This window comes from Pholis gunnellus, assembly GCF_910591455.1.
Source record: "Pholis gunnellus genome assembly, chromosome: 4".
NCBI lineage: Eukaryota > Metazoa > Chordata > Actinopteri > Perciformes > Pholidae > Pholis > Pholis gunnellus.
Window position 1 is genome coordinate 9,507,532 of NC_136530.1, and position 24,587 is coordinate 9,532,118.

A 24,587-nucleotide genomic window follows, 5' to 3' on the forward strand; every position below is an offset into this window, starting at 1 on the left:
ATGAGGAACTCGTTGGGTAAGGATTGCTGATAAGGGTGGACATGTCGAACATACTTGATTAGTGGACTCAAAATCACCAACAAGTGACCTCTCTCTACCCATCTGACTTACAGCTGAAGTGAATTGCATGGAGGGACTTCAAACTGCTCTTAACACTTCCCAGTGCACAGCGTCATGTGTAGGTGTCTCTGCGTTTTTGTCCTCGCATCTGTCGCGTTGTTCCGCTTCAGACTTTTCATTTCTCCTTGTTGTATGCCCTCACCTTTACCCACTTTCCCTCATTCACGCTCCACCTTCTGCCTCGAGTAATAAATCACGCTACCTGTCTGCCTCTCTGACCCTGACCTTGATAACTATTGATGAGACGACGGAACTCTTTATTCTCAACCTCATCTACCCGTCATGCTGAGGGAGAGAGAGAAAACCAACCGCAGTGTGCGGACACACACACTCAGAGGCAGAGCGTGAAAGAAGGAGTATATACTGTGTATAGACTATACCATCTGTCTTCACTGCTGGGTCAAAGGCTCCATGTGCTGGATGGACCTCTGTTTTATCTGGAGGACAGTCAGAATATCCTCTATCTTTAGTGATTAGCAGTCTTTCTACTATGCAAATGAAAACCTCTGACAAGCTAACATTCATTTCTGCAGCTCACTGAGCTCCATGCCTGACATGGTAACAGTGTGGAAAGTGAATCTAGCAGGTCCTCCATCATCATTAGACTTATTGAAAGGCTTTGGAGAGCAGCGGAGAGCAGACCAGCCAGGGCAATTCCTGTAGCCCACTCCAGCTGGTCAGCTTTCACTGGAGGTGAGGCGATCTGACACAGTGTCGTCCCACAGGGCCCATGAAAAAGAATGGGTCGAAAGGGAAACATGTATTAGTCATGGTGTGCTCACTGAAAATGAGCCCTATTATTGTTTCTTGTGAACTCTGGCCAAAATACCTCTTCAATTCTACTTGTTTGTCTGTCCTTTGTCACTACACACTTTAATTCTCTCCTTTATGATGTACTGTGGTATTTTCCTCAGAGGTTGTCTGTGGGCCAGAAGTTAACGGCCATGTTTGAAGCTCCTCTGGACAACTTATAAAGCCGTGTGCGTCTGTTAAGAAGATGAGCTTATATTTACAGCCACCTTTATCTCTGCTCGTCCACTGAAATATCTTCCTAGAGAGGCTAATATGGGCACCCAGGCCACTAAATCTTATGACATATTAGACCTCTGAACGGGAACAGTAAACACAGCCGGCTGGAGGGAGAGCAGTGGCTGATCAATAGAAACAGCATTTGCTTCCATTGTTTTTCCTCCTCTCAGCAGAATCGCCATTCTCATAAAGAATCTGCTGCCTGCAATTAGGGTGGGCTTGCTGATGGTGTCTTGGGTGGACAGGGGATTCGATTTAGAAAAAGGGGGGGGAGGGGGGGGGGGGAAGAGAGGTGATAATGGAATTGAAACGCTTGGAAAGTGGCTAATGCATGAGATTCAAACGGATGGGAAAGCATGAAAAACGATAAGAAAAGATTCAGGTATTTGGTGGGTGTGAAAATGTACACTGGGAAAGAGGCAGCAATCTTTGAACAGTAACCTTAAATGAAGGAAACGTAAATGTTGATATTTGTGCATTTATATTGTATCATGTACAGGATATGTACTGTATGTAGTGGTGCCTCTCTTGGCATACAGTTGTACTCCTACATACAGGGGTGTGTAGGAGTACAAACAGTGAATCAGTCCTTACTTAATGTTGATATACAGAAGGCTATATTTCCCTATTGGTATTAAATATATTCATTATTGCCAATCAAAGGTTTGATATTTTAACTACTTCAGCAACTTTCAATGCCTCACCAGTAGACCTAAATAGATTGGCTTCATTTGAGTTTACTTGAAGTATTTTAAATAGATTAAAGAAGTGGTCTCTCTCAAAGAACTTTGGCTACGCCTTCAGTTTCACACCAAAAGTTAACTTGAATTTTGATTTCTAAATGAACAGTTTCGTGGGCATTTTTTGCTCTTGTCCCATTTTTCTCTCTGTGGCTTTAATTTTCACTGCAATATTTAAATCCTGCACCTCTATGCAAAACGTACAACCATGAAGCTAGAAGTAGAGACAACTCAAAAATGTATTTTGTGGAGTATAACATAAATCATAAAAAAAGAATAGAAATGCTAGTTGAATTTATTTTTATTTTATTCAGGGAGAGATTTCAAATGATACATGTAGAATATAATGTTTGTATCTGCCATACACAGATTTAGCGTTAAAGTCCTACAACACTATGACACAGACCCAACTGCCCCCGGTACCTGTAAAACACCAGATAAAGACTCCTAACTCCGTTAAAAAGCTCTTGATAACTATTTTTAACTAAACCAAACAAATGCAACAACACGCAATTAAATAAGCACACAGCAAAAACACAGACCCCATGTCTTATATAAATGGAACTAAACAAACACATGACACTATCACGCTGATGAACCTTAAAGAATAACTCAGGTCTGGTTAGTGGCAGTGCAAACAGGGCAAGGTTTTCTCTTCCCAGTTATAAGAGCACTGATCCAGGGCAGACAGAGTTCACCTGTGTCTAACGGACTCCAGACAGCACAGGTGAGCCCGTGGCTCCTCCCAGAGCTCATCGGAGTCAAGGCAGACGTCTATTTCAACACAGCCATAACACTAAATTATGTCTTACCTTTGCTGCTTTGTGTTTGAGAGATTCTATACGGATCACATCCAATTACCGATATTTTCTCTGCATACCTTTTCTGTTCTTTTCTATCTAGGTGAGATATAAGTGACATTGGTGGTGAAGAGTGCAAGCATTATGTAGGCTACCTTCGTGCGTAACAATATCCCAATTGAATCCATACTGCATGCAACAGTGTGCACTTTGTAAGGGCAGCAGCAGTACGAACAGTAAAAAGAAAAAGTATGCTACTTCACTTTTCCATCACACTAAATGCCACTCGACTCCTGAACGTTTGGTTGGCGATTCGGGTGTGCTATGCTAGTAGCGGCTAATGTGTCCTCAAGCCACTAGCCTAAGTGATGTCACTTGAGGACATTTATCAGATTTTGTGCAGCTCCTTTTTTTCGAGTCACAAGACCCACGGCACCGAGACTTGTAAACAGACTTTGGTGTGTCAAATCTTACACACAGTCCCCCTTTAATTGAAGATGGATTTGAAAGTGACAGAGAGACAGACGGAGGCTCAACGGCTTAAAGGAAGAAGCATCGTTCAATTAGGGAACTGTAGTGAATATGTGAGAAAGATGAGTCTGTTTCACGACCTGGAGTAACCGGCCTGTGCCACTACGCAGAGTGTGATCCAGCCACGGTGAGTATTTATCAGCACTGACGCATGCAGACACACAGAGAGCTGTGTCTGACACAGCAGTACTGCGACCACGTTTCTGTGATAATGTTGGGCCTGGGAGTTCCAGCACGTCTGCCACGTCCTGCTGGTCTCTGGATGTGCATGCTTGGGTGAGACAGGGGACTGGTTAGAGCACTCTCATTGCCCATTACTGCTAAACAGGCACACCTGACCCTCCATAAATTTGCTGCCTGCTTTGCCGCTCATTTCCAATGCTAAACAAGTACTGTCTGTCTGCCTGTCAGTCCCTCTAACTCGCTCTCTCTCTCTTTCTCGCTGACAACACTTCTCTTTCTCCTTCCCTCTCATTTTTATTAAAGGTAAAGGGATTTTTTTCATAACACATGTCCACATTTGGTGTCGCTGTCTTATCTTATGGGACCGGCGCGATATATGAAAATGAGATAAGGATATATTGACCACTGACTTTTATAGGAAGACACAAAAGCTCCTTTATTAGACCCACTGTTATCTGCAATAACAAGGGGAGCTTTATGAAAAGATGAAGAGGATAAACTTTAGAAGGAAAATGTGATTTTAATGTGAGGCAATATCCCTAAACAAAAGCCTCAAAGATAATTGAACCGTCCTCAGCAAAAGGTACAGAAGCTGCTCCAGCTTTTTGTCATAATATGCTTGAGAAAAAACAATAAAGTGCATTGATCAGGAACACATAAAAAAACATTCACAGCAAAGATGACTTTTGTTGGTTCATCTAAAATACAAAGAACACATTTGCTTAATTTGCTGCGGAGGTAAGTAGCCATGCAGATGACTTTGTTTTTGGGCTCCACCCAAATGCAATGGAGGTTAAGTAAACAGCCCCAAAAAGGCAGATTGCTTAGACACTGTGATGTTGTACCTGGTCTAAAACCCAGAAAACAGAATGTTTTTTGTCATTGTTTCTGTTTTTATATATATATATTCCCTCTCTCACCGGAACACCCTCCTGACCTTTCTGACCCTCTGTGGTCTGCACGTATGAATGTGAGTGTGTGTGCTCTTCCCTGTGTGCCCATGAATTGACATGTTGGCACAGTGCCCCACTGCACTAGAGCGAGCACCTTACACATGCATGCACATGCTCTTTCCAAAAGACTGACTGTGCACGGGCACATCAGAGAGTTCTTACAGCCAGTGCTCAACTTCAGATCATATAAGAACAACGTCATGTTGCATTAAGCTGCACCTGAAAACACCGTTACCGTTGCTTGCCATCATATTGCCTCTGCTATTTGCTATAATCAGATACAAGACAGGATGCAGTTAAGCTGTATAGACTTAATTAGATGGAATGAGGACCAGAGAAAAGGACAATGCTGGTAAAATCGCTCTGAAGTAGAATGGGTGCCAGAGGAGCTCAAGGACAGTTAATGGGGCATCAGACAGACGACAGGAAAGAAAGGAAATGAAATAAAGGATGGCTGATAGGCGAGAGACACGTGACATGTGTTGTAAAATGTCCATTTGCGACATAAGTGGTGGGGAACCGAACACCACAGTCAGTTACTTTAACGGCATCGCTTTTAAAGCTTGTACAGTCGATGATATTCGGCCTCACGTTGCTTCGTTTCTTTCACTGTTCTTTGTTCACTGTTTGGTCAAAAAAGGCCCCTGGGAATCATTTTAACATTTAAAAAGACTTTAAGTTGTGTCTTACATGTTGCTTCCATTTTGATGATGTTTTATGACTTGTGTGGGGGTTTTTTTGTGGTCAAGCTCTTCCTTCTTGAGCAGTTGTCACTCAGCTTGTTAGTCCGGCTGCAGCTGCCAACCTGGATCCCAGGCCACGGCGTGATGTCAGCACTCACCCCCCGACTGTGAGAGTCTATGCGACGCTTCTGCCCTACTTCTTTGGGACTTGGCCTAGTACCGTGTGTGTGTGTGTGTGTGTGTGGGTGTGTGTGTGTGTGTGTGGGGAAAGACACATACATGTGAGAGTAGCCCCTGGTTGGCCAGCTGCATGGCTGTTACCTTCTTTGCTCTTCAGACAGTCATGCCGTTTGTAGTCTGTATGTGTGTGAGTCAGAGTAAATATCCCTGTTTTCATAAAACTGTTAACTACCCGTGTGTACACGTGTGTTTCCTTGAAACTTGCGCAGTCAGCATTTAAGCATAGTGTGAACAAATGTGTGTGTGTGTGAGTGAGTGAGTGCACTCATCATACAGTTATTCAGTAAGATGAGATAAACCTTTCAAAGAGAAGTCATCTGTGTAAGCATAGGTTATTTCTGGGGTTAGTTTTAGGGCTTCAACCAGGTTTACAGTTGCATCTAGTATTAAGGTTAGGCATTAGTATTAGTTTTAAACTCTATTACCAACCATTTTCCAATCCATATCTTTGCAGTAAAGATTGAATCCCTACATTCTTAGCATCGGGACTTTTTTTTTGTCTAACGACATAATATTTACGTGGTAACATTGTTGCGAGCTTCATCAATTTTCTTGTTGAGGCGTTTGCATGTCTCAGGTTCGCCACAATCTACTTGAGCATTAAAGCTGCAAGCTTTTAAATATAATATCGAACGTATTATTTTACAGTGTCCAGGTTAGGTAACGTTTGCTGACAGCATCTCAAAGTGCAACACGTAGCTTCTTACGTCTCAGGTGTAAGTGTTTGAATGCCACATTGAATCAATGGAAAAACAGCTCCGGTTGGAAACTGCACCCGACAGGGAATAAAACACAAACAAAAAATACTAAAGGTGACCAAACATTTAGTGCAAGCTGATTATCACACATGTACAACATGTAAATCAATCTAAAGTCAGCTCGTTGTAAAAGGCCGTGGTGCAAACTCACAAATGTGTGTCAGATCTTCTCTTGGTCAGTGGCTGTCTGATAGGATCCAGCCGACTGATCACATTGCCCAGTAGTGAATTCTCCAGGGTGGCTCCTCTGAATACCTGTGTTGAGAGCATTGTGTGTGTGTGTGTGTGAATGAGAGTTGCTTGGGGTGCATCTTGAGCGATGAATGCTACATTGGGGAGCTGCAACCTCAGCGCAACTCAGCAGCCTAGAGGATCAATCATCCAGGACAGCCCTGGAACAGTGGAGCTACATGTACAGACAGACGTACAGCACAGCACAGCACATATGCAGACGTACCTACATTCTCACCCAAGGCTGCTGTGATCAATCGTGCCGCGTGTGAGCTGCATGCTGCTCTGCATCCCACCATCAGTACTGAGCTGTCTGACTGCTACTGTGCAGAGATATCGCACCCTCATCTGCACCCTGTACCCAAAAGCATCTCAGGCACATGTCCCGAGTGATGCACAGAGACCCCTCCGGGGGGATCCAGACCAGATTGCATTTTTCTCTTTTAAGATCATATCATAATAAAACCAACCAAAGCAAGGGTACAAAAAAAGTTCAGACATTTTAATTGAGGTGGTGACATCTTACAAAGTGGAAACGGGCAAAACACAGAGAAGAAAAATCTGCTACAGACTTTCCTGTTGGTTTGACAATTGAAAATGTGTCAATGTTATTTAGCTTTGTATTTGCAGTCTACATTCTCTGGCCTTATATAAACTATTGCCTGCAGCAAATCAGAAGTAAACGGTCGGGTTACCAACACAAAATCAACACCATTAAATCTTTACATGAGATAAGACTTGTAATGAGGTGTAATTGTCATTGACATGAATCCAAATTACTTGTCAATAGAGCGTTTAACTCTAAAAGGTGTTTCAGTGGAATATATTTGCCCACAAAGCCAGCACAGGATCTCCAAAGAGCCCATCATGGACCCGTGATTTGACAAAGATGAGAACTGATTGGTGAGACCTGGGGAAACGGCTGACATGCAGCCTTTGTACGATAGGAGTTTTGGGTTGTTGATTGTGGGCCACATGACTCTGGTGTGTAGGGCAACGACATGGCACATTGAACACATGTAGTGGTGATGTATAACCCATCACAACACAGAATGTCAAAGCTCTTTCATCTGAACACAACCGTGTGATGGCACATGGTGTTAATGCCAGGACTGACCGCTGACGGTGATACTCCTCAGACCAAGGAAGCTGTCAAAATGGCCATGTTCATTTTCATGTAACTTCACTTGGAAGTAAATGAGTGCTCTGGCTCCGCTCTGTAAAAAGACACCCAGGGACAGCATGGTTCCCAAAGGAAATATAGCTAACACTGAAATCTCACTTGAGGATTTAATTAAAAAAATAATAATTAGCAACTGTCCTAGGAGGACTCATGTGACATCCTCCAGATCTGGAGAGGAGCTTAACCATTTGCAAGGCAGAAGGTATAAAAATGTCTGCTAGTGTGAACAAAATGATTCTTTATTTTCATAATAAATATAGACTCACATTTTAACAATTACAGTGGACAGTTATTATACAAAGAAGCATCTAGGAAAGTACCGATTGGCCACAACACACCAACCAGCGAGATAACAACGCCTCAGAGAGGGGGGGAGAGAGAGAGAGAGAGAGAGAGAGAGAGAGAGAGAGAGAGAGAGAGAGAGAGAGAGAGAGAGAGAGAGAGAGGGCCTGAGATCTTTGACATTCTGAAGTTCAGGGCCTCAGTTACAAATCGGCTTCCTTGAATTCCACATTTTCTTTTCTCATATTCGTAATAAAAGAGCTGAACCCCAGTTAAATACCTTCATGTATCCCTTAAATACTAACAGTTGCACTGCACCACACAGTTTCAATAAATGGACAGCCATGCAGGTGTTGAAGAAAATATGGCGAATGAGAGTTGTTGGTAGTCTACTGCCCCCTAGTGTGAGCAGCGTTTAGCAACACTACGCCACAACATTCCTGTTGTCCCCGTGTCCCACTTGTCTGCCCCCCCCCCCCCTTCACAGTCAGCTCCAGGGCCTGCTCAGGTACAATATGTTCTCGCTCTGAGTGATCTGCGCATATCAAAGAGTTAGAGGATCTGTTCGGTGCTCGAGGCGGAGATGTCAAGTAGTCTCCAGGCAGCATGTGGGTTGAGCTCCTCCTGGTCTCGACACAGAGCCCACACGTACATCATCCTCAGCACTTTTTCCTGGAGGGAGGAAAACAGATGGGTAGACTTATTCTTAGCTGGTCCATTCTTCTTCAACGTTGTAGAGCAGCAAAGACAGACACACTTTCAATGTGATTTTAGACAAATCAAATATGAAGACATGTTGTGGTTATGTTAGCCTGATGTAAGCCACGAGACCAAAAGGCGCCTACATGTTTCAGTCGTCCACAGAGAATGTAAACTTAAGTGCCAGCTCACAGATATGCTGAGGCTGGTGTCAGCTGCCAGGCAATTACAATCAGGGTAGCGCTGGATTATTGATACAGGTGCAGTCAAGCAGGTAGCAGTGTGCATAACTAGGTCAATTATAACAAGACTTCAACCTTTACAGTTAGCAGGTCCAGCATTTACAATCAATGGGATTGGATACTAAAGAAAAATCATGTGGAAAACTAATAAAATAGAAGAATACCCATATCAAAACAGAAAACACGGAGCTCTGGAGTGTTGGGTTCTATATATTTGTCTGTCTGAGACAATGAAATAGTGAGGATGACTCAGCTACCAAAGGCGATTGCTCAGTTTATCGTCAATACCAAGACATACCAGAAAGTTAGAAAGTGGAAAAAGATGTAACGGGTCTCTGACCAGATGAGTAACAGTGAGATGTTAGGTGTTGGAGACATTTAATACTGTCGTCCATGAGGGCAGAATCCGTCATTTCATGTCCAGACTTTTGGATCCAGCTGATAAAACAGTGCATCCACCATTAGTCGTCACGAAGTAGTCTTTAAATGTGAACACTGGGCGGATGCCAACTGCATGGTGGATACCTTGACCTCTTTACCAGTCACAGGTGTCCCAGAGGAGCCCTGAGCACACAATATGGCTGATTTATAACCAATAAAGCGTGGGTCTAAATAAAAAGTTACATAATTGTCTCATAAAATGTTCTTGGTCCATCATTTATAAGAAGTTCTAAAATGCCAGCTAAAGCTTTGTGTGGATGTTTTTCACAGCAGACGTTTAGAGGAAAACCACAGGTGACATTGAGTGAAAAGGTCTATTTCTAAGATATTCTATGCCACAAAGTTAATTCAATTAATTTACATTTGTTGTGTTTTAAATGCTCTTTAGTTTTAACATACAACCGATTCTATCAAATCAAAGCAGTGTTTCTGTATTTGATCGTGTGTGTGTGTGTGTGTGTGTGTGTGTGTGTGTGTGTGTGTGTGTGTGTGTGTGTGTGTGTGTGTGTATGTGTGTGTGTCACTTACAGGGTCTCCCTCCACCACCTCTCCTTTGGTGTTTCGGATCACCATGACTAGCTGAGCCTGGAAGGTGATGATCAGCACTGGACCCTGGTCCATCATCTTCCCCATGGCCAGCTGGAGTAGAGGAGACATACATACCAGTCTGAGGATAACGCCAGCCAAACACAAAATACAGAAGAAAAAAAAGGGCAAGTAAAACTTGCTCGTCATTTTTCAAGATGTTCGACAAAACTGACATTTGTCTGACTTGTATACTTTGATTATGCGTATTTGCAAAGCTTGTCCCTGCAGATCACCATATAGCCTCGAACCACAAGCTCTCCAAATCAAAGCACAAACCCTTGTTGTGCATTAAAAAGGCTCTTGATTGGCTGTCTGTTAGTGTTGCACCGTAACCCGTTTGATTCAGTTTAACCTGGGAGTGTCAATACTCAGAGCTTAATTATTAATCCTGTGTAGCGTAGTCTGGAGAAACTTACATCAATATTGTCAATGTCCAGGATCTTAGAGTGGAAATGAAGACCCATGGCCTTGGCTTGCTGAATTGGATGTGCCAGCTGGCTGTATGTCTACACACCCAATATGGAGAAAGAGAAGAGAACATCATGACCTCCCAATATGTACACCAATGTCTAACTGCAGCCTTTACATATCTGTAACAAAAGAAGCTTTCTGTGTTTCAGCACTTGTAGCTCAGAGAGTGAGAGAACAGCCGTACCGCTTCATAACACCAGTCCTTCAATACTACCAGCTCCCCTCGGATCATCGCCTGCATGGAGACAGAGCAAACGTCACCTTAAAAAGAACTTCCTGCACACATCAGAACGGGTAAATCAAGACCTGACGACAGGGGTCAACCTTTGTTTCATCACCGTCACAAAATCCTAATAAAGATATGTACTGTAAATATATACATGAACATCAGCGTCCGTTTGTCCTAACGTGATATATGACAGACACTGGTGCTGTACACGTGTTGTTTGCGGCCCAAAGTACCTCCAGTATATTGGGGATGATATCTCGTTCACACTGTTTGAGGAAGGAATCTTTGTCAAAGGATGGGTCCGCCTTCAAAATCTCTGTCAGTACTTCGGACATCTCCGTCTTAGAAAACAGCCCACCTAAACACACACGAGGACAGGAAACACGTGGCATTCAGCAAACACATAATAACCTGAAGAACAGACTGCGGTTAAGTGGTTACATGTGTTCAAACGTTTGTGACAAAAAATAAAAATGAAAGAACTCTATCTTTAAGCAGTAGAATATAACGTATATGACTTGTGGTACCTTTTAGATACACACATCCTTTGTATCTTCCCTGTTAAAGTGTGATTTGACCTCGGCCTGTGATTAATGCATCCTATCACACCAGAGGTCTCTCACCTAAGAGGTCGGTCATCCGCTCGGTGACGGCACGAGATGCTCTGATGAGGCTGTTCTCGCTCTCATCATACTTCATCTTCATCTCAAAGAACCCTGCAGTGAAAGACAGAATGAGAGCGTGATGATCTTTTAAGCTCAAACCCGAGGCTTCTATCTCCTTCACACATGTACACGGTCAGATCAGCAAATCCTTCAGTAGTCATAGTAACTTCATATACAGAAACTAGACATCGTTGTTCCTGTCATAAACATCAAGTGGTTGGACAGTGAATGAATTCCGATTTCACCAATTCCATCGGAAGCTACAGGACGGCCATCATTTTGCTGATTGTAATCATCTGTAGATGTATCTTCTCACTGAAAAGTGATGTACTGATTCACAGTATTTCACGGTATTTAGGGTAAACGGTGTTGATGCTGCAACAGAAGCTATGAAAATCTACACAGCTGCAAATACGTTGACTCTGCACAATATCCCAACTGTAACCCGGGCCACTTTTTTCACCCGACCAAACATTATTAATCATCAACGTCGTTTCCCTAAATAATCTGCACAAAGTGATGAACATTTAAAAAAAAACTAAAACAGTTTGGCTCACTCTCCACCTAATCCCATCGCAGGACCTTCTATGAACCGGCTCCTTCAGTAAATGCTTATTAGAGAATTGCTGGTGCAGTCGTTAAAGGCTGTCTTTAAGTAAACAACCGAGGACGCAGACAGACAGAAAAAGAGATCAGTTCCTTACGGTTGAAGACCATGTTGTTGTCTTTGAACTCCTTCCACTGCTGGTACCATTTGGAGTCTTTGTGGAGCACCACGCCCATCGCTTCCCTGAAGTACACACAGAGTCATGCATCAAACGGCGGGCCGAGGGAAACAGGTGTTCCTGTTGACTTGCTGGCTCATGCTGACAATCACACTTTAAGCATATCAACAAGGAAAACACTGCAGTGTTTACACCAAGAACAACTAAAGGAAGGAAATACTGGTTCAGCTTTGAGACTCTTATTCCAAACAGAATGAATACTCACCCGTGTCTCTTCTGGAAAACAACATTAGACAACGATTTGCTTATCTCACAATTGTTCAGCCTTGAGTTGGTCTTACTTCTTACTTTCTTTTTAAATGATTAAACTGCATGAGGGTATTTAAGTGGTATCAGCCCTCTCTGAACATGAGAGGTGTCCCCCCCCCCCCCCCCCCCCCCAGTACCGGGGTAAAGTAGAGGGCACTCACGTACTCGTTGGCTTCGAACACCTTGCCGTCGTTTCCTGCCCCCTTGGAGGAGAACTCGCTCCTCTTCCTGAGCCTGGCAGGCGGCCGATAAGGGCCGGTGTGACCCAGATCACCGATCTCCTGCTTCACACTCTCCATGCCCTGAAGACGGATGAACAGGGAGCAGACGAGAGAACAAACACATAAGTTCCAGGCATATCGTTTACAGGACTCTGAGTTCCCTTTATTCCCAATTCATTTCACAATCATATGTAATAGTACACTGCTATTTCCCTACTGTTATCCTTAACAATGAGCAGTTTCCATTAACTGAATACGACAATTTATTTCCCTCACAGTGCAACGGAGAGAGAAGTATTTTTCGTTTATTCAAGAGAAACAAAAAAATAAAGAACGAGGAAATATATCTGCAGTGTGCACAGTGACTCCATACCTGTGATATGGCTCTGAACGCACCACTCTTCCCCAACATCTCACCACCTTTAGAGACGGACTCTGCTGAGGTCTTCGCTGTTTTGGCTGCCTCCTCCATTCCATCCTTGATTTTCTTCCCAATGTCTGTACGACCGACCTCCTCTAGCCCCTGTACACACACACACACACACACACACACACACACACACACACACACACATTGTAAAGGTGGATAGATCAACTCAAGGATCGTATCTATCAGATGACAATCAAAAGAAAGGCTGAGTGAGATACTCGTCACATTTACCTCTTTAACTGTCTCAGAGATGTTTCCAAACTTCTTCTTGAGAACGTCGGAGGTCTTCACTGTTTCAGACTCTATTGTTTTCTGGGAAACAGACAGCGGGACATTAGCAAACCCCAACGCTAGCTTTTCATAATAAAATGGATATTGGATAATGCTGTGTGCGGCTAAATACTAACATATTTCCTTCGAGCTTGTTTCAATGCATCAGACTCCTCCAGTTTTTTGGCCTCTTCCCGGAACTTCTTGATGTTGTCTTTCATGTCTTTGTTCTTGTTCAGCTCCTGCCTGATGTTCTCCAGCAATTCCCCGATGAAACCTTTTCTGCTGCCCCTCTCGCCGGACAAATACCGTACCTGCAGAAGACGTGACTGAGGCACCTAGTTGGTATGAATAAGAAACGTGTACGGTTGATTTACTTCTCACATGTCTGGAGCGGTTCAATTAAACTTGAATTCATGACCTGCAGGGGAGGCGTGTGCCATAAGGATCAAGACGTCTTGATACACTTTAGGTAGGAAACAAGTACAACTAGCAAAGACAGCAGGAGGACATTATGATGATAGATATGCACCGTAGCAGACTTCATGCCAAGAGCGGATGTTTTAGCAGAGGCGTGCTCCCATTTGAGTTTTTAAAAAGTCTTTGCCAATGTCAGCTACATAGCAAATGACGGCCATGTTGCATATCTTGTCATTTTTAAGTGATCCTGCTTTTTTGCAAATGAATGCAGTCTCATACAGCAGTCCTGCAATAAATCCTGCATTTATGAAAGTTATGTTCAGTTAGCGGTGTTGATTCAAGTTTATGGTAGTTTAATGCGCATAATGCTACAACTCAACAGCACAGTTCATCTCCCAAAACTACCTTAAAGTGAAATCAACACCTCTAACAAAGACTGAACTTCCTGAAGGATTGACTGCAGGACTGTTGTAATAGACCGCTTCAGTTTTTACTAAGGTGTACCCTATATTGGCAGTAGAGCATGTATTCATTTTGTAAGGTTACAATACTATCCAAAAACAAAACAAGTGTTGCAGTGCGATTTGTTGGCCTTGAGCACAATCCAAACAAACATCTCCACAGAGGAAGACATCACACAGCTTCAGAATACCCAGAAACAGTGTGGACGAAACAAAGTATTTCAGGGAGTTCGTACCTGTGGAGAACACGCGAGGACCCCACGTGTCCTGTAGACATTGGGTCTGTTGTGAAGTAGCAGGTAGGAGGGAGGGAAAGCCACCGCGCCTCTTCTTACACATATCTGGAGACAGACACACAAACTTTAGACTGCTCGATAACCACGCAGCAACTGCCATGTTTATGTTGTTTGGCAGAAAACTGTCAACGTTATCGCGTTTGACAGTCACTTTGTTTATTTTAAGGCTTGGTGGAAAGGCAGAACATGCAGCTACATACCTAGGTTTATTTAACTTAATAGAAAAAGAATGTCAAGCGCTTCTGAGTTCAAACACCAGCTGGACCATCTGACTGAGCTAAGTTAGCCAAGTTAGCTAGCTAACGCTACGTTATCAGCCTCATCAGCAAAGCAAACCAGCAGTCCGACTCTACCAGCCAGTTAGTTCAAAAACACCGTTCGATTCGTCTCTTTAACCTTTGGTGGTAATTAAATGTCGATATTTTATGTGACACTAAGTCCCAGGCACTCACCTGGTAACACTGACACAAGGGGCTCGCCATCTTGAATGTAATGCCTGTGACCTTCTTCCGGTGATGACAGTCTATATCCACGAGGGGGGGCTCGTGAGAGTTCGAAAGAGTAATATCCTCCCGCGCGCTTTAACTCCACACTGGCGTCATTTCACTACATGTATCATCATATTAGCATTTTCATTATCGTAAATACGTGGTCTTGCATAAGTACCCCAACCACGAGAGTCCATTATTAACAGGCAATGCAATGCAATAAAAAAAATTAAAAAAAAAACACAAAAGACAACACATTTCAAATACTGAGGTTTATTTATCAAAACACCTTACAGAACAAAGGCAATGGACAGGTGAAGCAGGACAGAAAGAAAATTAAAAATTTGGTCTTAAGTAAAACTTAATCAAAAACTAAAAACACATTCACTGTGACAAATTACTAACTAAAATAACGTTTTCACGGTTACAAATATCTAACAAACAAACCAAGTGAATATAATATGAATATCCTATGGGCAATTTAGATGATACAGAGCGCTTGGACTTTTAGGAACTAAATGAAATGTCAGATGTAACGGACAAATAAGTTATGCATTTCTATCAATCCTAACATCGATTTCTCTTCCATTCAGCCGATAGCCATTCATGGTTCGGCAGACACGCTCTGCAGTTTCAGGGGTGTCGAAGCGAACCACACCACAGCCCTTGGACTTGCCGTTCTCCATCTTAATATCAGCATACTGAACCATGCCTGCACACCACACGGGACACCAATGTAATTAGTCAGGTTAATGTAAAGTAGACAATTGATTTTATCCAGTACTTGCAAACTATGACTTCTCTTACCGCATGTGTTGAAGGTATCCTTCAGCATCTTCCAGTTGAAGTCAAATGGCAGCTGGAAAATAAAATGCGTTTCAAATTAATTACACTCTTACGCGAGAACAAATTGTAAAAAAAATTCAAACTGCCCTTAAGATGAATACTTACATTTCTGACAAAGATCTGGCATCCCTTCCTGACATTGCTTCCTCCAGCTCCGGGCCCTCCGGCTCCTCCAAAGGAATTCCCGACAAATCCACGATCCAATTCACCGGCGCGATCAAACTGACCACCAGCACCTCCGGACCCCATCCGATCCATGCCAGAGCTCATGCGGTCGATGCCACCGGAGGGGAAGCGGTCGATGCCACCGGTGGAGCCAATGCGGTCGAATCCGCTGGGCATTCTGTCGATCCCGGTGTTGCCCATGCGATCCATACCCATTGGGGAGCCGAATTCCAGGCCAGATCCCATGCGATCCAAACTAGACGGGCCTAGGCGGTCAAACCCAGCTGGGCCGAGGCGGTCCATGCTGGAGCTCATACGGTCCAGACCGGGTCCAAGCCTGTCCATACTGGGCCCCAGCCGGTCCATCCCCGCGCCCATCCGGTCGAAACCAGAGCCCAGCCTTTCCAGGTCAGACCCGCGGTCCATCCTGTCCATGCCCATCCGATCCATCCCCGCCATACGGTCCATGTTGGTTCCCAGGCGGTCCATTCCAGAGCTCATGCGGTCCATGCCCGCAGAGTTTCCTTTTTAAGAGCGAGTAAACAAAAGAAAAAACTGTCACAACAACTGTCGAAGCTGAAGTTAGAATTTAATCTGATCCGGTTTATCAGATTCGTTATCTGAGGAAATTTAAACAAAATCCTGAAAATACTAACCCATTCCTCTTTCAAAGGAGTCACCAAAATTATTGCGAGACATGCCCATTTCATTTCGCCCAAACTCTCTGTCAAAAGCACCACCAATCCCACGGTCCATCTCTGACAACGCAAGAGATGAAACCATTAGACACATCCAGCAAAACGTGAAAAGTGTTCCACGCCTGCTTTGAGGTGCTCAGCATGTCTCCTTACCGTTCATTCTGCCCATTCCTGAAGAACCAAAACGCTCCATGTTGTTCATGCCTCCAAAGTTATCCATTCCTTGAACAGAGGAGAAGAAAGTCTTATACCAGAGGAGACAGATGGACAGGCTTGGTATGGTACATCATGAAGTCATCGTGACTCAAACTCATAATTGACAGGCTCTTTCAGAGTCTAGGCGCTTAGAACATGAAGTGTAAATACAGCTAAGGCACAGCTACTTTAACATCTTCAGTATATACCTCCTCCTCCTCCTCCACTGCCGCCGCCGCCTCCACCTCCTCCGCCGCCGCCGCCGCCTCCACCCATACGACCTCCCATGTTACCAAAGCCCATTCCATCCATTCCTGCAAGTGAGAAGAGTGATGATAAGCCACTCACTTTACTGATATTTTATTAAGGATTTGACAGCATTTTAAGAATAAAAACAAGACTGTCCCGTTCAAAGTACCTCAACCTTAATGGTTACTATAAATTAAATTGCAATAAATACATTTTACAGAATTCTTTTATATCTAAAGCGATCAATGTATATTGCCACTTTGTATATTTTACCAGCTGATCATATTAACTTTGATTGTATGTTTTGATCATGATGATATAATATGACTGATCACTTCATTTCAAATACGAAACAGATTGTTTGTATACATGAGTGATTGTGTAGATCAAACCAGATACTATGTTGAAAATCAAGTATTTCTCAAAGAGTTCATTCAAAGCATATTCCTAAACTTGAAAACATAATTGTTCAAATTAAGCATTTTTAAAACTTTGTATGAAGCCAGATTATTCAAGGGTTTAACAAAAACACTGGAGCTAGTTACCTCCAGGGCCCATGTTGCCCATTCCTCCTCCACCACCTCCTCCTCCACCGCCGCCTCCTCCTCCTCCTCCACCTCTGTTGAGCTGGGTAGCATCAATGGGCTGGCCACCAGGTCCAAGGCCCAAACCAATACCACTCAGGCCACCTGGGAAGAGAAAATGGTTTAGTATTAAGACATTGTCTACAACATTGAGTGTCTGTAGAAATAGATGGGACTAAAATCACATATCCACAGTATTACCAGTCTTTGGTATCAACTGCAGTGGAAGCGCCACAGTGAATAATATCAAACTATTCAGTACCTCAGCGAGGCCCCAGAGGCTTCTGACAGACCAGCCAGTGTGCATCTTGAGATATATTTATATGCTTGTTTTTACTCTATACAGATAAGTATCACAGGTGCAGTTCTGCACCAAACTGAAGCAAATAAATTTAACTAGCAAGGATACTGTAGTTAAAATTATTAAAAATATTTAAATTACAGGGCATTTGTTTCTCTCTTTTTTTTTTTTTTTTAAATACAAGTGGAGAAAGCTGCACGTGTACTTACGGGGAAGAGCGGCAGCAGCTCTGTCAGGTGGTCCAAAATCTTTGGGAAGAGACTTCTCATCCTGTGAAAGCAAACGTAAATTCAGACTACGCGCTTCAGTTATAATGTGAGGCGATGTACAGCGAGGTTCAGGCAACATACCAGTTTGACGTGCATGACTCTGTTGAACAACAGCTGCCCATTGAACATAGCTGTGAGATCATTAAGGAAAAGCGTACCACAGAGATTCTGAAACAATGCGATTCTATTGAATAATTAACATTCTATGCACACAAAAGGGATCCAAATCAAAAAAAATTTCAAAAAGGATACAGACAGCTTGGACTGCTTCAATGGGCATATCGAATGTTACTGTTCCCATGCCTCTGCTCTTCCCATCCTTGTCCTCCAGAATGTCAGCCCTCACCACCATGCCCGCCATGCCGAAGACCTCCTTCAGCTTCTTCCAGCCCACTTTGTAGTCCAGCTACAGGCGCAAGGAACAATTTTAGAGACAGTTACTTGCTTCTTCACACAGGCGAGGAGATAGAGATATATATTTTTTCTTTTCTTTTTGAACAACAAGAATCTTGAAGACTTACATTAGCCACAAAGACAGTGCTGCCAATCCTGCCAGCCTGGAGACCGTGTATGATCTCGTTGGGGATGTTGGGGTTGTTCATCAGGCTCGGCGGAATGTTGACCATGGAGCCATTTGGTCCAGGGCCCATTCGCTCCATGTTCATGCGATCCATTCCACCCATTCCGCCATGGCCTCCTGGATGTCCTCCGCCTTGAGTCTTGTTCATCTCTCTCTGAGCAATCACACCATCAGGGTCCTAACAAAAAAAAAAAAAAAAAACGGCATTAACATGTGACTCGGGGAAACAGTCAACTGACATGTTGATCGATTTGCTGCACTGCGTTATATCTGGTTATTTGTGCTGTGGCCTACCTCTTTCACTTTCAGGGGACGTCCATTGAGGTTGTGCTTGTTGACCTTCTCCACCGCTTTCTTCATCAGCTCTTCAGTCCTAAACTCAACAACACTAACAGGAAGACACAGTATATCCTGTTAGATGAAACTCCTACATTTCCTATAACTACCCTCTCCAAAAATAATGTTACAACATAGACACGTGTGGTGCAACATTTCCATTTTGTCAATCTGAAAGGCATCAACACAACAAATGCTTAAAATGCTAATAAATGGATAAACTACTTACGCACAACCCTTTATTGACGGAGACAAGGGAGACACCAGAACAGGCCGCACCAAAAGGAGTAAAGAATAATTAAAATTAGTAAACGGTTGTTAAAATAGAGGTTTCAATTGACCAAAAAATGTGAGCAAAAATAGACAATTTCATGCACAATCACAAGTTCATCACACAAGCCTACAGCCTTGGCCACAACTCTGTACTTCCACATAACATTACTATTCTACGGTCTTTTCCCAGTCACTAGCACAATGCAGGCAAGAATGGTGAATATTAAAGAGTATTTGTCCCAACATCCAAAGGGCAGAAAATCCACAGTGAGATAGGATTCCCCACGACTAAGATAATGGAGGCAACGTTTCCAGTAAAGCTGTTCTACGGAATGAGTTATAGTTAACAACCATCTACCAGCCTTGTAACAACCTCTTGCAAACTAGACCCCTTTAGTTCATGAGGAGCAAATCCAGCAACCGAAGGGACTTTGCCACTCGGACTGCAATCCCACAGGATTGGCTACAAAGAAAGCTGAAGTCCTTTTATAAGAGCATCAACCCTCGGGATGACATCAAGTCAGTGCCACAAACGACACCGAATAAAACACGCCTCCAGCATGTCACCATCTCACACACACTCCACCAGGTTTCTGAAGCTGAACAATGTCCAACAATGAAAATAAAGACACCAAAGCTGACAAACACAGGTTTGTCTAGGATTATTCATGTTTTATTTGTATGTATTTGCACTTACCCTCGATTTGCCTTCTCCGTCCATTAAGTGTTCCACGTACGTTACCTCACCCACTACAAATCAGATTCCAGAGACGACACACACCAAGGGGAGAGAAGCCGAGAGAACAATGGGGGTTTAGAGCAGACACAAGTAGGGTGGCCGGTGACAGTGAGCTCACACTGCCAGTCCTGCGCCTTCCCCCAGCACCTCAGCAGCAGCACAATATGGTACAGGTCTACAAAAACCAAGCTAGAGTCTTTATGGGAAGAAAAAAAAAATCAAGACTTCTTAGCCTGTCCTTGTTGGAATTCTCCCGAAGCACCAAGAGCAATAGACTGAGGACAACAACTGTTGAAATGGCCATCAGCCTGCCTATTTGGATATAATGCCTTGAACACCACCTTCTACCGGACGATAATTGACCCAATAATTTCAAGTAGGCAAAACCTGTTCAATGCTTCTTGACAAAGTGCATACTTTGTCAAATGTCGCCATTTTAAAACATCAGGCCAATGCAACAATACATTCGCCCATCAACGGAGAAGAAACCTACAGCTTGAAACTAACCATAATCGTAATAAAAGGCAAGCTCTTAGGGGATAGAAACGTCTCTATTGGCAAACATGTTCTTAAAGTGGACCTGTTCCTTAAAAACGCACAATATCAGAATTTTGATTCAGCGGCGACCACAGCCTCGCATTCGACCAGATCACGTCTGTTCAACGGATGGACATCAGTGACCAAACCTCTAGAGACAAGGACAGTGCATAAGAAGTTGCTTCATTTTGTAGACCTGTACCCCAAAGAAAACTCCAACGCATGGCCGTGTTTGGCACAACATGGAGCTCTGCTGAGAAAACATTTGCTCGTCAAGGTCACACCTAAAAGAGAAAATGCAATTTAACTCCACAGTCAGTCATTAAACGAATACCAGGCACTCCTTCTGAAAAAGGATTGTACCCTTCTTAAACACATGGTTTAATTCAAGTAAATGCCAATTTAGTGCATTACTTATAATATAGCTTAAGCTTTTCCAATACCCCATAACCACATAAGAGCACATGTATATCCATACTGTACATTGAAGAGAATGTAAGGCTAGTCACGGCATCACAAATGATTTCGTTTGATAGGTCTCCAAAAGTGTTACATATTTATAAATCATGAGGCTTTAAATGTTTATTACATGTTGCAACTTAGAGCAACTTGTCACCTCGTTTCTGGGCAAAAATCATTACGCTATGGCAATGTAATGAATGTTTTTCATGGATTTCTTGGGGGAAAGCATCTCAATATGCCACTCATGATCCCAAGCCATTGGATTTTCACAGTAGTGTACCGGCTTAACACGTATACAAATCCCACTTCACAAAAAAACACAATCGGTTTTAGTAATCTCGAAGGAGAATAAATGTTCGTTCTAACACCCAGGTTCACTGCACTTGTACAAGTCTGCAGCGACGCCTTAGTTGACGGACCTCGTCCAAAACCTTTGTTCCAGATAACTCCCGGGAGATCTCACGCAACATTGTACAGCTTAAGTTTCTGCACAAATCTCCAAGAGCCCTTCAAAAGCTGCAGTGGTCAAACAAAATGACCCGGGAGGATGCATCTTTTTTTATTTTGTCATGTCCAAAGCAGACTGACTCAACCCCTTATCCAAACACCTTACCTTTTTCTTTCATCAGGTCTTTGAGGGCTTGCCATTTGACATCGTATGGGATGTTGCTGACAAAAACGCGGTATCTCTTGTTGACGTTTCCATAGGGTTCGAAGCGCCCGGCTCCACCCCTCTTCTGGGGCCTCTCCTTCCTGCTTGAATTGGGCTCATGCTTGGCTTTCCCGTTCACTTCTCTGAATAAAGAGATCAGTAAATGGAGAGTTAAAAAAAAAGTGTAAGTGAGCCCAGAAAGGTATAGAATAAAGCATATTTACATTATGGAATGTAAATTCAAAGCTAGTGGGGACAAATACGAGAAATAAATCGTCTGCAGACACATTAGCTGGTACGTTCTTAACAACTAAAACACAACATACACGGCACCATTTTGACTTTTGCTCGTTCATAGCGGCAAAACGGGGCCATTAGCGTAATTCACTCAATCCAATGGGGACCTTAGTGGATTTCTTAATCCGACCGTGCAAACCACTCTTCAACATAAACATTATTATATTTTTATTATATTTTACTTATATTAAGTGGTTAAAGTACGGTTGATAATATTAATAAGAACACAAATACAATGGTCTGGACTGCAACAATTGTCTGCAATCGAGACAATTGCATTACAGCCGCATGGCAAGGCCGCTCTTTAGACATCACGTTAGTAGGCCTGTACCGGATTAGTCAATTATCGGTTCAGTATTTTACCGTGTTTGATCAATTTCCGAACGAAAAGAAGAGAAAGGGCCAACATATTTGACATTAACAAGTTACTCAGCTAAATAATCTGCAGATAATATATTACTGTTACTTAAAGTTACGTAAAATGGACGGATTCCACTAGTGATTAGACGGATCCCAAACACCCCTCCTAACACCAGGTAAACTTATTACAACAAACTTAAAAAAAACAATGCAGGCCTTATATAATAGCCCCATAAGGATTCAACTATGGGGATATTTTTTTCGAAAGACGGGTCTTTCTCGATATTTCCGTGGATCTGTATCATTACGGCTAGCTAGCTAGCTAGCTCCAACAAAGGAACCGTGATGAATGGACTTACCCAGGTTGTTGCTGCTGCTGCTGCTGCTGCGGCGGCGGTTCCTGCTGCAGCTCCTCGGCTAGTTCGGCCACGTTAGGCTTTTCGTCCAGCTCAGTCGACATCTTATCGCGCAGTTTAGTGTCTTGCTAAATTAAACTGTTATCGAAGACTATCTTCGATGGTATTCACGAGTCACCTTTTAAAACTGAACGTAATGCAACAAATAACTACGCCAACCACCTCTGCGACACCAGCTAACGAAAATGGCGGAGAGAGCAGTTAACCAGGAACAACGAATGCTGGGAATGTTTAAACCAGGGGGAGAATGGTCTACATCCGGTGTACTTTTTAAAAAGTAAAGGTCATTAACGCACAATAGGGATTTTCAGAATAATGGCGCCCGGAATGCAGACAAATACACGTATAAAAAACATTCAAACTTGTAACAAATCAAAATGCATTTTGTTTGAGTGTGTGATTTTTTAAGAAGACGCCGTTGTAACTGTTACAATTTATGGACAAGGGCAGCCTGCAATTGGCTGTCCCTCCAGGATTTGTTCGCTTCAAGGACCCTGAAGCGAGCAAGAAAGATTATAGCCGACCCCTCTCACCCTGGACACAAACTGTTCGTGCCCCTTCCATCTGGTAGGAGGCTGCGGTCCATCAGGACCAAGACTTCACGCCACACGAACAGTTCCCGTCGGCAGTCGGGCTCATTAACAGAGCCCAGGTCCCCCACTGACTCTGTCATCCCCAGGACAATTTCCTACCGGTCACTCCCCTGCACATCCCTCATATTTAAATACACTGGTCACTTTTACATTACACTTACATTACTTGTTTAAAGTACTGTTATGTGTTGGTCTGTGCACTTTATTTTATATTCTTCTATATTCTATTTCAATATGTTTCTATTTCTTGCACTGTGTTGATTGTTGTTGATTGTTTAATGTTGTTGTTTAAAGTAATTGTTTAATGTTATTGTTTAATGTTATTGTCTAATGTTATGCACCACCTGCCATGACAAATTCCTTGTATGTGAAACATATATTGGCAATAAACGGTTCTGATTCTGATTCTGATTAATTTGAGTCTTCTTTTATGCCAATCTGTGACAGTTTTTGGGTAAAATTTGTAATTGTTGAGTCAAAACCTCCATATTTTAATTTGGTTAAATAGCCCAAAATCCAATTTGGGGACACATTTTACCCAGTGACTTTTAGTATGTGTGGTGCCAGAGAGATGGGCTTCGGCCTGAGGAATTATACAGACTTAATGGCTCACAAGTCCAGGTAAAAAAGTTAGGTTTTCATTTTATTGCTGTGCCTTTTGGGATGCTACACTGATCTGGTGAGGAATCACACCCATTTCCACAAGTAGGCCATGCATAATCGAAGTCATCAAAGCATGCAATGACTTTTGATTCTAAACTTTTAGTGCCAATATAATGCCTAATTTCCACTGCTAGCTGTCATTTCAACAATTCAGAAAAAGTAGGATTATTTACCTGTGATGATCATGGTGGGTGGCCCAAGAAAAGGTCTTACAAAAAGCTTGACATTATTCTGCTTGCCTCTTATTCTCTAAAACAAATCAAACATCACAAACAAAAAGAAAGAAAGAATGTGGTTGACCTCTGTGAACATGTTTATTTCGAATCGCTCTATGCCTCACCTCTCCTTGTCTCTTTCTTTTCATTTTAACATAAATACGTTTACCATAGCATTACAATTCATTGCATATACTATACTACTGTGCTAAACTCCATTGTTTTATGAAATGTGTTACTTGGTTTCTGCAGCTAAAGCATAATTTGAGGAGTTTTGTCTAATGAATCTTGCCCCAACTTTGTTTCCATCATTCATTGATGTCAATTTTCAAACTATTGTTTTCTTTTTAAGGAATGAGATATTTACGCTCTTCTTTGTATTATTATTATACTCTAATTAAGACGAGGTTGGGAACGACACTTGATTTAGCTTGTAAAGGTTCGTTATCTTATTGTTCCAATTTGTATT

At 42.8% G+C, this 24,587-nt stretch overlaps 2 protein-coding genes across 2 annotated transcripts; both read right to left on the reverse strand.

Annotated features, from left to right (window-relative positions):
• Nucleotides 1–7,669: 7,669 nt before the first annotated feature.
• timm44 (translocase of inner mitochondrial membrane 44 homolog (yeast)) lies at nt 7,670–14,693 on the reverse strand. Its single transcript, XM_079157733.1, has 13 exons — nt 14,653–14,693; nt 14,141–14,245; nt 13,161–13,361; nt 12,985–13,065; nt 12,697–12,846; nt 12,268–12,404; nt 11,773–11,858; nt 11,027–11,119; nt 10,637–10,761; nt 10,359–10,409; nt 10,120–10,209; nt 9,644–9,754; nt 7,670–8,405 (listed from the first exon to the last, which is right to left on the reverse strand). Exons 1-13 carry the CDS (start codon nt 14,680–14,682, stop codon nt 8,286–8,288), a joined length of 1,380 nt encoding a protein of 459 aa, XP_079013859.1. The 5' UTR covers nt 14,683–14,693; the 3' UTR covers nt 7,670–8,285.
• A 258-nt stretch (nt 14,694–14,951) lies between these two features.
• hnrnpm (heterogeneous nuclear ribonucleoprotein M) lies at nt 14,952–22,848 on the reverse strand. The gene is made up of 15 exons (XM_079158202.1): nt 22,591–22,848; nt 21,536–21,717; nt 19,882–19,934; nt 18,870–18,986; nt 18,517–18,753; nt 18,248–18,401; nt 18,077–18,126; nt 17,936–17,996; nt 17,387–17,530; nt 16,802–16,906; nt 16,551–16,619; nt 16,356–16,457; nt 15,640–16,223; nt 15,496–15,547; nt 14,952–15,400 (listed from the first exon to the last, which is right to left on the reverse strand). Exons 1-15 carry the CDS (start codon nt 22,689–22,691, stop codon nt 15,237–15,239), a joined length of 2,175 nt encoding a protein of 724 aa, XP_079014328.1. The 5' UTR covers nt 22,692–22,848; the 3' UTR covers nt 14,952–15,236.
• Between the last annotated feature and the right edge of the window lie 1,739 nt (nt 22,849–24,587).